This window comes from Nyctereutes procyonoides, unplaced genomic scaffold (assembly GCF_905146905.1).
Source record: "Nyctereutes procyonoides isolate TBG_1078 unplaced genomic scaffold, NYPRO_anot_genome, whole genome shotgun sequence".
NCBI lineage: Eukaryota > Metazoa > Chordata > Mammalia > Carnivora > Canidae > Nyctereutes > Nyctereutes procyonoides.
In genome coordinates, this window is record NW_026575140.1 from 67135294 (window position 1) to 67148347 (window position 13054).

General features: G+C 38.1%; 1 protein-coding gene across 1 annotated transcript in view; it reads left to right on the forward strand.

Annotated features, from left to right (window-relative positions):
- Positions 1-12077, forward strand: part of FDX1 (ferredoxin 1) — a 77456-nt gene extending 65379 nt beyond the window's left edge. Inside the window, exons 6-7 of the mRNA XM_055305266.1 lie at positions 6113-6242; positions 10801-12077. Coding sequence (XP_055161241.1) covers positions 6113-6242; positions 10801-10915 — 245 coding nt within the window. The 3' untranslated portion in view covers positions 10916-12077. The remainder of the gene's footprint in view (positions 1-6112; positions 6243-10800) is intronic.
- Positions 12078-13054: the final 977 nt, after the last annotated feature.

The window sequence follows — 13054 nt, forward strand, 5'->3', positions numbered from 1 at the left end:
TAGAACTTGTACATATGTACAACTCTGGGCCATATAGAGCTTTCTCCTAGTAGTGCAAGAGACAGATGAGGCCATTCTCCCAAATGGCTTTAGAAAAAATGATGGAAATCCCCTCATCTCCCCTCCCGCCCCCTCGACCCCAGATATTCAACATCTTCAATTTTTGGAACAAATGCAAGTGAAAACCACAATGCAATGCAAGAACATACCTGCTAGAAACAAACTGTGCTACATCCACACAGTGGAATACTTGTCAGCAGTAAATAGAAATGAATTGTGGATGCACAAGACAACTTAGATGAATCTCATAGGCATTATGCTGAGTGAAAGGAGCCAATCTCTAAAGGTCACGTACTGTATGTTTATATTTATACAACATCCTGAAAAGACTAAACTGTAGGATGGAGACCAGATCTTTGGTTGCCAGGGGTTAGGGATGGGGGAGGGTGTGACTCCAAAGGAGCAATACAAGGGGATTTTTTGGGGTGATGATTTTTTGGGTTGTGTTTTGTGATTGTGGTGGTAGTTACACAAACTTACATGTGTGTTAAAATTCATACAACTATATCCCAAAGGGGCACAATTGGAGAACTATTTTTAACTACAAGACCCAGTAATATAATAAATAGGAAATAGCCATCATGTGAAATAATCTTTTATTATATGAAAAAAGAACAAGAAAAGGAATAACTTTTTATTCTGAAATAGCCTCTTGTTCTTCTCACAGTTTTAGGCTCCTTTAAAAGATGTATTTTTTCCTCCTAAATACTTTTTTTCAGGGATATGTCTTCACCATTTTCTATAAGTCTTCCTGTTTGTTTTTTTAATAAAACATATGGGTTAAATCTCAAAAGAAAAATACCATTCAGATTGTCATATTACCTTGGAGGTTTTGTAGGATTGTTTCTTCTAAGTCTGATTGATGAGATCTTATGAATTTTGCTGCATTTTTTTTTCAGAAGTGACACTTATAGCACAATAAGACTGTTAGGTCAGTCTGGTGCCTTGTTTGCCATCTTATACAGGCTGATTTGATTTCATGCCGAGTCTAAAAGTCTCTATTATATTTGATTTCTTCCTAGCACAAAGAATAGGAAAAGCACACCTGTTGACAGCTTATGGCAGACAGAGTTTGAAAGGGACCATGAAATAAGGGGTGATCATGAACATAGCATATTGATTTAAAGAGTAAATACAGGACTAGAATATATAATAGGAACTTAGCTTGTAGGAACCAAAAGTTAATCTTCTGTATATACTTAATATTTGTCAAATCCTTACTAGAATCCTCTTCAGCTCTGAGCTTGGCAACTTAAGCAAGATGTGGAAACAGTTAGCAAGTTTCCTGAGAGGGCAACGAAAATTATACTAGAGAATGAAAATAAAACCTTTATGAGAAGGTTAAAAGAATTCAAGTTTCCTAGGGAAGAGAGTTGAAAGCATTATGAAGAGCTGGAACAGGGATGGTAACTCTTCATTTCATATGACCAGGTGGTGCAAAAAGGAATGTCCTAAATTTTTCCAGAGGGATTTATTGGGCATATGAACTTTTCTCTCCATTCCACGATGATTGAGACCATATTGTATGCACTCTCCTCTTCCCTGGGCTTTTCTCACATCGCACCTTTCTGGCTCTCTCTCCACCATTTGGAACATTCTTATTTTGAATCCCTTTCTGGGAGGGGGTCTCTCCTTGGCTCTCTACTGGTAAAATCTCATGGTTTTTGCTTCTTTCTTATTCATCTCAAATCATTCTTTATACATAGCCACAGGTGAGATCTATCCAAAATAAAACATGCCACATCACCTTCCTGCTCAGAATCCTTTAGCAGCTTCCTGTAACCCATCCCAGAGGTTCACAAGCACCACCTCTCCACAGGCTGGATCTGGGAGAGGACAGCTGAAGGGACTGGTGTCCATAACCCTCTAGTCACCCTCATCTCTGCGGCATCCCATCATGAGAGACAGTTGGCTACCTGAGCATGTGAGTTACCCACCCAATGTTTTAGGAGACAAAGTGGAGAATATTGGGTGTACAGAACAAGTCGGAGCTCCTCAGGAGGATAGGGAAGACCTTCCATATCAGATCCATTGTTCCTGCAGCCTCCACACACCCCATCTCACCCAGAGATGTGGGTTCTGTCTCACACGGCCTGCAGTTGTCAGGATTTGGTTTTCTCAGTAACAGAACTCTGAAGGGAAGGATAATCTCTTTAAATTAAGAAGGTTGCTTGAGACATCTTACAAGGATTGTTTGACTTACGTTTTAAAGACAAAGGGAGGCTGGATTTCCTGATTTTTGTCCTACAGAATCTCTTGAGGGATTTGCCATTTTGGTGTTGAGTTTGTCTTGACTGGGTACTGGTGGAGTGAAAATAGGAATCAAGAGAAGTATATGGGGCAGCCCCAGTGGCTCAGCAGTTTAGCTCCGCCTTCAGCCTAGGGTGTGATCCTGGAGACCCAGGATCGAGTCCCACATCGGGCTCCCTGCATGGAGCCTGCTTCTCCCTCTGCCAGTGTCTCTGCCTCTCTCTCTCTCTCTCTCTCTCTCTCTCTCTCTCTCTCTGTCTCTCATGAATAAATAAGTAAAATGTTAAAAAACAAAAAAAGAGAGAGAAGTATATGTTTATTGAACAATCCTGAACGAGCCCATTGAGAATTGTGGCTCTTCTCTGTGGGGCCATAGAATACCAGAGCCCCAAGGCCTTCAAGATCATCTGCCTTAGTCACTATACAGATGAGGAAATTGCCTAGGACACAGGAGACAGTGTGGTAGGTCTTCAAGGTCACACTAGAACATTTTTCCTTTTAGTGCAGGAATTTTTGAACGCAGGATATACATATGAAGCCCCCCCCTTTAAGTAAAATATATCCATTTACCTTTTTGAGTGACATGTTTGACTTTGCACAAAAATAGGTCAGCTACTTGTTCAAATCAATTGACATGTGTATATATATTTGTATGTCATATATGTGTATTTTTTTTAATGTACTCGTTTGAGAGAGACAGCATGTAGGAAAGAAAGACAGAGAGAGAGAGAAACTCAAGCAGACTCCACGCAGAGCATGGAGCCTAACAGAGCCTGACTTGAGGTTCAGTCCCAGGACTGTGAGATCATGACCTGAGCTGAAACCAAGAGTCGGATGCCCAACCAACTAAGCCACCCAGGCATCTCTATGTATAGATTTATTATATATGTTTAGATATATTTAAGTACAGTAACTTAGATTATGGAGTGGCAGGAACTAGTAATCTTCAATAGTGGGAAACTTAGCTGAAGCTATGACTCACCTTTAACTAGCAGTATGATCTTCATTCATTTAACTTCTTGGCTTTGATTCCTGTTGTATTTAAAAAGAAAGTTGAGGGCAGCCCAAGTGGCTCAGCGGTTTAACACTGCCTTCAGCCCAGGACGTGATCCTGGAGACCTGGGATCAAGTCCCATGTCAGGCTCCCTGCATGGAACCTGCTTTTCCCTCTGCCTGTGTCTCTGCCTCTCTCTCTCTTTTTGTATCTCTCATGAATAAATAAATAAAATCTTAAAAAAAATAAAATAAAAAAGAAAAAGTTGAATTATTTTAAGATTCTTTATAACTTACAAATAATAGTATTGATATGTAACAATAACATTAATACATGATAAATAATAATAAACTTGTATCAGGCTTACTACCTATATGGTATGGTTGCAAATGCACATGTTAAGTAAACTCTCATACGTAATTTTTGCAACTACCGTGTGAGGCTGCTGCAGCTACTGCTGAGGGAGCCAAGGTGTGGAGGGTAACGTACCTCAGGGTGATGCTGTTCATAAAAAGGAGCAGGGACTGAAGCCTGAGCGTCTGGCTCTGGAGCCCATCTGTAATTCCTGTACTTCACTGTAGGGTCCCTCTCCACTTCATCCTGTTACTGCTTTGAATTAGATTTAGAAAGAATGGACATTGAAGGAAGTCTCTTTTTCCTTTTTGATTTTTTTAGATAATAAAATGGGAATAACAAATATTTAAATTATGAAGAAACAACTCTTATCAAAATAATTCATGCAGAGGATAATTAAGCAGATAATTAGTTATTGATAATAGTTAAGTATTTTATGTATTGTCTATTGACCAAAAGAGAATCTAAATCAAACTGAAGTTACACCTAGGACTCTGAATTTTTTTTTTAAGATTTTTAATTTATGTATTCATGAGAGACACACAGAGAGAGAGAGAGAGGCAGAGACACAAGGCAGAGGGAGAAGCAGGCTCCATGCAGGGAGCCCGATGAGGAACTCGATCCCAGGTCCCCAGGATCACGCCCTGGGCCGAAGGCAGCACTAATCCGCTGAGCCACCTGGACTGCCCAGGACTCTGAAATTTTTAAAGTTGTGTAGAGGCTTTAAAAATTATGAAGAGGAAAAAACAAGAATAACTTTTACAGGCAGAATTTAACCAGAACATGATTCTCCATGATCCTGTTTTGTCAGATCCCCCTTTAGATGCCCAGTTTCGACAAGCTCAACCAGGCTGGGGGTTAAGATTTCTAGCTGTTGTGTGAGACAAACTTGAAGTAGCTCAGCCTGGAGAGGGAAGGGCAATCTCAAATGTATGTAAAGCTGCTGTTTAGAAGAGTCACTAAATAAGCAGTTAATAAAAGTTACAGAAAAACAGAATAGAAGAGGGACACCTGGGTGTCCCAGTGGTTGAGCATCTGCCTTCAGCTCAAGTCGTCATCCTGGGGTCCTGGGATTGAGTTCCTCATCGGGCTCCCTGCATGGAGCCTGCTTCTCCCTCTGCCTATGTCTCTGCCTCTCTCTGTGTCTCTCATGAATAAATAAATAAAAATCTTTTAAAAAAGTAAAATAAGAAACAATAGAAGAGTAGTTGCTGGCAGGGGGAGAGAGGATAGGGAGAGGTTGGTAAAAGGATACAAACTTAAAGCTGTAAGATGAGTAAGATCTGAGGATTTAATGTGTAACATGGTGACTATAACTGATAACACCTTGTTGTATAACTGACATTTGCTAAGAGAGTAGAACTGAAGTGTCTTCACTAGAAAAAAACACAAAAAAGATAAATATATGAGGTGATGGTATATTAATGAATTAGGTGTCCGCAGAAGCCCAGTGCAGAACTGGCGGCTTAGCGGTGAGCTTTCTGAGGCTTAGGTGACCGACCCCTGGGATGGAGATGTTGCAGAGCAGATCTAGTCATGGTGTGGTTGGACTCGATGACTTTTCAGTTCCCTTTTTGCAGTACCTGGTGTAGAATAGGCACTGTCAGTAAATAACTGTCAAATTAGTAACCTAAAAAAAATAGGGTGGGAGGAATATTCTTATTTCATTATTTTAAAACCAGTGTAACTCTTGCAATGACTTATTTGATTCTTTTTTTTTTAAGATTTTATTTATTTATTCATGAGAGATACTCAGAGAGAGAGAGAGAGAGAGGCAGAGACCCAGGCGAGAGAGAAGCAGGCCCCATGCAGGGAACCTGATGTGAGACTCGATCCCAGGTCTCCAGGATCAGGCCCTAGGCCTAAGGCGGCACTAAACCGCTGAGCCACCCGGGCTGCCCTGATTCTGTCTTGTTTCTGAGGAAGGAGAGAGAGAGAATATTTGATTTAGATATATGTTTGGTTGCTTTCTGATTCCTGTCATATACCACAAGGCTTCATAAATTGTGTTGAGCTCTCCAAAATAAAGGTAAATAATGTATATAGCTATTATATGAATCATTACAGTGTAAGTTTAAAAATGCACACATTGTTATGTGTGTATGCCTGAGTTTATTGACTTGTAAACTCTTTGATATTAGGATTGTGTATTTTTGTGTTTCCCTTCACAGCACCGAACCTAGAACCTTTTTGAGAATATGTGAAAGTGATTTCAAATTGTGTGTGTGTGTGTGTGTGTGTGTGCGAGCGAGGCAGGGGGGCCGGGAGGCAGGGGAGCAAGGGGGGGGGGCGTTGTCCCTAAGTTTCATTATTATTCAGAAACAAAGTCCTATCATCTCTGTTTGCTAATGCTGATTCTAAAATTTAGAGATACTTCACTTTGACTAATTCAAACTAGATTTGAATTGTATTTAATGTAGGGGAGAGTGTGTTCAATTTTTGTTGCTTTTGTAGGTGCATGTGAGGGAACCTTGGCTTGCTCTACCTGTCACCTCATCTTTGAAGAGCACATATTTGAGAAGTTAGAAGCAATCACTGATGAGGAGAATGACATGCTCGATTTGGCGTATGGACTAACAGATAGGTAAGATGTCAGGACCACTTCAGCTAGACCAGCAATCTGGGAAGATAAAGTTTTTAGTAGTTCCTATCTGTGACCAGATGCACACATGTGATAGTGATCTCCTGGCAAAGATAGAGAACAGTCACAAACCTTGAATATCAAATATATGACATTTCTTTTAGTTTTCACTCTTCTACAATTTTCACCCTTATGAGACGTTCCTTTTTGCTGAAGTTGAAAATCAATTGAAGTTATTGGCAGTAAAAGTTCTAGATCCTAATAAATCTTCTTTAATCTATTGTTATTCCAGGGATTAATATTTATCACAGTTTAATAAGTTGGGATTCAATTTAATGATTTTTATGGTGTTCTTAAAGGACAGATTTGATAATTGGATGGAATTATCATGGGAAGTTTTACCTACTTGAAAGAATAGAATTTTTAAAGAAACTTAAGATATGATAGTAACTATTAAAATGAATAGTTTTGTTTCTAAGTGTACCTTATACCAACTTAATCAAAGCTTATTCTTGCTATTAATAATAGGTAGAATTACTCTTAAAACTAGTCAGATTTATAGTAATGAGTGATACTGAGTGATACTTTATTTTTAAAATTTTTTAAAGATTTTATTTATTTATTTGAGAGAACAAGCAGGGGGAGTGGCAGGCAGAGGGAGAGAGAGAAGCAGACTCCCCATTGAACAGGGAGCCCTATGTGGGGCTCCATCCCAGGAACCTGAGCCACCCAGATGCCTTGAATGATACTTTATTTTTAAAAATTACCTAGTCTTTGGTTGGAGTTAGAGGAGGTAGTTAGTTGAGTTACTATTTCAATGGAGCCAGATCATGAGGGCTTATTTAAGGTTGGCTTTGGTGTTTAATTTCGTGACTCTCATGATAAATCACTGTTTAAAAATAAAAATAATAGTAATAGTAGCTTGATGCATGTGTATTATATAGTCATAATTTTGTTAAGTCCTTGATATAAACCATCTTATTTAATCCTCACAAAAATGTTTAGGTCATTAGTATTTAATTAGAGGTGAAGAATCATTTTATTCCCTTTTGTGGTTTATTTCCCCGTTGGTCACCTACTGATACCTAGGCAGAAGCTGGGAAAACAGTATCTCTTTAGGCTTCAGAGCAAAGTGGATTGTATCTGCTATGTCCCCGTCCCCTTTACATGTTCAGGTGCCACATTCTCTGTCAATGCCTTTTTTTGCTGCAGAGTTGCACACAAAGTGCACTCAATGAGTGGTTCAGGGAAAGAAATTAATGCTTCTCATGGGCAGCACTTATAAAACACTGGGGCATATCTGGAATGAAAATAACTGCTCAAAGCCAGGAACTACATGTAAATGATTTCAAGGGTACCACGTAGTCCGAAACAAGGAAATTCAGTCTTTGGTTTCTACGTTATTTAAAATTAAGCGCTATGTAAATGCCTTTATTTTTAAGATAAAACATCATTGTTTTCATGTTTATTATAGGGTATTTTTAACCCTGATTACTAAAGGACTGGTGATACACGGACTCATATGGCACTTACTGTAGAGGTTACTGGTCAGTTTGTACCTGTATTTCTGGGGCCTGATTTACAATAGGGCATCATCACCAACTATTTATGGAATTAATGATTGATAGAAGGAGAAATTCAGGAATTACCTGTGAATCTGTATCTGATGATAGTCATTGCCTGGTGCCAGCAATTTCCAGGAATAATATGTACAGAGGCCTCAATTTCTGTAGTTGCAAGATGAGAATAATAATGACACCTGCCTTATAGGGTTGTTGCGTGAAGCTCTTAGAACAGTATCTGGTGGAGAAAGCATTCATTAAATAGTTTTTAGCATTGTGATGATAAAAATATCAATTTATGTGCTGGATACTTAGTATATTGCCTAGGTACTTGACAAAAATTATTTCTGACATTCAGGGTTAGGCAATATCATCACCATTTTGTAGGTGGGAAAATAAGGTTTAATTTTGAGACTTGCTCAAGGCTACACAGCTAGAGAATGACAGAGCCTTGATTTGAATCAGTTGTGTTGGGCCCTAAAGTCCTTAGATCTTGTACTTCTCTGAATTGAAAACCAGCTCTTAGGAGTAAAGTAAATACAACTGCAATGCGTTTCCACTATAGGTAGATATGGCACAGATGACTGGAGAAAATACCATCAAGATTTGTGATGTTGGAATTCTGTGGAACTCATAGCGAAATCAAGGCCGCCTTGTGCTCTGTCTCCATTTCTGGAGATAGAGTCACTTCTCCACTGGGTGGACTTGCAGCAAGGAGGGTAGAAAAGAGCCGGAGGGTGCCACTGCCTTGTCTTCCCTGAAGCCACCATCCCTGGGCTCCCATAACACACTTTCTGTTCTTCACTGTGCTTGCTGCCCCTTTTCAGTGACAGCTGTGCCATCTCTGTCCCTCTTTCTAAATTAAAAGTACCTTGGTAACTGGCATTGTTGAGTCTTTACGTGAACACCAGGAATAACAAGCAGTCTCTCTAGGACTCCCCACAGTCTGGATGCATTGGCCTAAATGAGCTTGCTGCATTTTCTCTCTTGCAGACAGAGATTAATGCATAATTGAGCACTGTTAAGGCTGTGTATAATCAACAAATAGGGATTATTGGTAGAAGGAAATTTTTTCTATCAGAAATCAGTATTTCTTGTGGTTATACTTTCTCTCCTACTCAAAAACTTCCCAGTGGTGCCTCATTGCTACCCAGTTAAAGCCTAAATTCTTTCACTGGTGTTCCAAGCTGTCTGTGGCCTGGCGCCCATTCTAGCCCATCACCCTCCCTACATAGTAGCCAAGCCAAGCTGAAGTCCCATATTGTCTCAAATGTGCCTTGAATCCCTTTGCCTCAAATGCTTCTCTCCATTATCTTTTATTATGTGTCATATCCTTCCCATTGTTTAAAGCCCATTCTAAGCACCATCTCCCCCATCTCCCCTGGCCAGAAGTAAGTGTTTTCTTCTCAGATCCTCTGGCTTTCTTTCTTTCTTTTTTTTTTTTTTTTTAAAGATTTTACTTATTTATTCATGAGAGACACATAGAGAGAGGCAGAGACACAGGCAGAGGGAGGAGCAGGTTCCTGGTGGAACTCAGTCCCAGAACCCTGGGATCACGACCTGAGTTGAAGGCAGACGCTCAACCACGGAACTACCCAGGCATCCCTCTCGCTTTCTCTCTGTGATATTGGTCATGATCTCACATGTTAATTATGTGCAGATGTATCTCATTTCTTCTATTTGATTGAAAATTCTCTCCTTCATACTGATATTTGGTAATTAATTCCCACAGCAGTCCTATGAGGAACCTGCTTATTCTTCATCTTTAGGATTAGGTGAGGAAACTAGTATGTGGTGGCAGGGTTAAGAAAGTTGCCTGTGAATATGTCATGTTCAGTGCTGGATTCTGGACCATTGGTTGGTTGGCCCTGAGCCTGACGCTGCCTCCTTGCTGCATCCCTGGCACCCAGCACATAAAAGTGTTCAGTGATGGAAGTGAGTTGCTGTTCTTTGCATACCCACTGACATTTAATGCTGGGCCTTTAGATGCTCAGTAAATGCTTGATGGATACATTAATGAAACCAAGACCTGCATGCCATATTCCATCCAATTGTAGACAATTTGACTGTAACATTAATATATTTGGTTTTATGGGCCTCTAAGAAAGACAAAAGGACTGCTGATTAAAATACTGGTACAAAGTTATCACTTAACATTTTGTGCATATTAAAAGAGCTATTTATACTTATCTGACATAGATTTGCACATCACTGTTAAAAAAGTAAAATATAAGTAAAATGGTAGTAATTCTGAAAAAAAAAAAGAAAATGGAATTATAGTTCTTCTTCCAATGACAAATATTTGCTTTACTAATATCAGGTTTATGTCCTGCTATGTATATTTTGTATTCTTAATTTTCATAGACTTTTTGGACTTATTTCACACAGGTAGTATTAACATCCTTCCCATAACTCAGTTGGAGAGACATCTATCAAACATAGTCACTGAGTTCATGGCTCTGATGTGACCGCCACCTCCCAGTGCAGCTGGGATTGTAAGAAGCCATTGATTTTAAGATGCATCTCAATTTCAGAGATGTTAAAAAATGTGGCAAAAAATATTCATTTGATAATTAATGACTTAAGTCTCTATTTCAAATTTCTTGTTTTAAAAGCTTTAAAAAGGATAAGCTTTCTTCTATAGTCCATAGGTCTCAACGCTCTGGGGATTGATGAATCATTCTCTTGGTATTGCTCAAACCTCTCTTCTCTTCATTGTCATGCCTTCTGATTATTTCATTGCTTGTCAGCCCTTTCACCAAAAAACAGTAGTTGTAGTAGACGCTGGAAACTGAAGATGGGCTTTTTGTTGGTCACATTTACCTTCTGTTACCCTCTAGTTATGAAACTGTTGGGTGTATGTTTTTGATGTAATGGAAATTGAAAAGGTAAGTAAATCCCTAACTGCTTTGGGTAAGAAAATGTCCTATCATCAACTGTAGTCCCTTGTGAGTAACACATACTGAATCCTAAACCATACTTCTCGCTTTTTTCTGCAGATCTCGATTGGGCTGCCAAGTCTGCTTGACAAAGGCTATGGACAACATGACGGTTCGGGTACCTGATGTTGTGGCTGATGCCAGACAATCTGTTGATGTGGGCAAGAACTCCTAAACTAGAATAAATCGGAATATTTTCACAAAATTTTACCTATTTTTATAATTATTATTTCTTAATGTAATTACATGAGAACATGGGTGAAGGGGTTTATTATGATTATTAGCTATACCACTTTAATCGACCTTACATTACTACTACATTTTATAGATTTCAAAGTATGCCATGTTTATTTTGGTTAAATTATAAAAAGCAAATCAAATATTAGAAAATAGTTACTATTCTAGAATCATACATATTATACCTTATGTTTGCTAGCAAGATGTTTTCACATAAGTCTTATGTCTAATTACCGGTAAGTTAGGTTAATAAAAGGTATTATTTTCCCTGTTAGATGTGGGTGAAGGCAGAGATCTAACATGGCTTGTCTGGAGCAATAGAGCAAATTAGAAGATAATGTACTAGAACTCGAATCTTCTTATTACAAGTTATATGTTCAAATTGAAACTAGAGAAATTATGAATATCTTATTTATAGCAATAATTAAATTGACATAACTAATTGCTCAAATTTCAAAGATTATTGTTGCCTTCTAAATAAATATTTCAGAGTTTTGATTCAGTGAAAAGTCTCTGGGCTTCCTCACAGCATGGTAGCTGGTTTCTGCGAGCCAGCACTGTGAGAGGGAGGCCTGTGCCAGGTGTGCACTAGGTATAAAAGTCACACAGCATCATTTCTGCCTGTTCTTTTCATTAGGAGTGAGGTACTGAGTCTGGCCCATCACCTGAAGAGGGTGTCCGGGAACTTGCAGACATGATTTAAAGCCACCACAGTAACCATTATTTTCAAGTTAGCTTATTGGCACATTATTGCCTGAGAAAACCAGCCTTTTAACTAAAGTGTTCCAAACTTTTAAAGAAGGGCTGGATTTTGCTCTTACATTGAATTTTGAAAGATTCTGTGTCTTCTTTATTATGATGGTTCATTGGTTTTATTCTGTAACTCCCAACAGTTTTCTTCCTGACAGTTGTTTAAAATGAGAGGGAATAATGGTAGGTTCCCTTTCAATGCTGTATAATTTTAGTTTACATTTCTCTGCATTTTGCCATCAAGAAAGGCAGCTTCCTTTGGTGTAATAGTATATATAATTGTTGGTTACATGCTAACATTTAATATTGTATTTGGTTTTCACAAATAAAACCAACCTGTAATTACATAATTCAGAACTGCTGAATTAGTTTTTCAAATGAACAATTCTAAGAATTTTGAAAACCTTTTGCCTAACTTTTGCTGTGAAAATGTTGTCTAATTTGTCTTAAAGGACAGTTTTCTTATTTTCTTTATAACTATTTAAGTATCATGGTGATCCATGTGGCTTCTATTATAGTCATTTAGCATTTACTAGAACAGTTACATTTCGTTTGAAAAAATGTTTTCTAATGGGGAACTTGGATTCATTATATGTTTTTGCATCATTTTCTTCTTTTTCTTTTTACCACTCTTTTAATTGCTTTTCTTGCTCTTAAACTCCCTGAAATTTTGTAGTAAACCACATTTTGGATCAGAATTTGTTAGATGGATTTCTTATTTATAGGTTAACTTATCACTCTATAAATTAAAAAGTAGAAATAATGTGTTGTATGTACATTTCTAAAAATAGTATGTGAAACTTTATTTTAAGCGTAAACTATTCAAAGGTATTCAAACATACACAAACTTTGTTTCCTAATAGAAAAATATTTAAGAATAGAAATATGATCTTGGTTAAGCAACAACGGGATTCCTTTCATGTGTCAACACATCACATGATATCAAGTTGTTTTTATCGATAGATTTTCTTTTGTTTATAAGTTTCTAGAAACTTAAAAATTAGGAAACCAGCTGGCAGGAGGAAGGCATGATCACTTGCAGACATGGAGTGGCTATTTCAGAACAGAAACAGAGTTAAAAGATAATTTAAATCTACCAGAGGCCATTGAGTAGTGAGGTAGATGGGAAAGATCTCTGTAGTGAGCGTTACTTCTGCAGAAACTGTTAGTAATAAATCATCTAATCAGTGCCTTCATTCCCATTTCCTCCTGACTCTCAGCTGCTCATCTTACTACCTGGATATATTATTTGTCTTTTAATTTTTAGACTTGATTTGATGTTATAAAATTAAGCAGACCCATCGTGCTTTTTTGGTTTTCTTTGTCT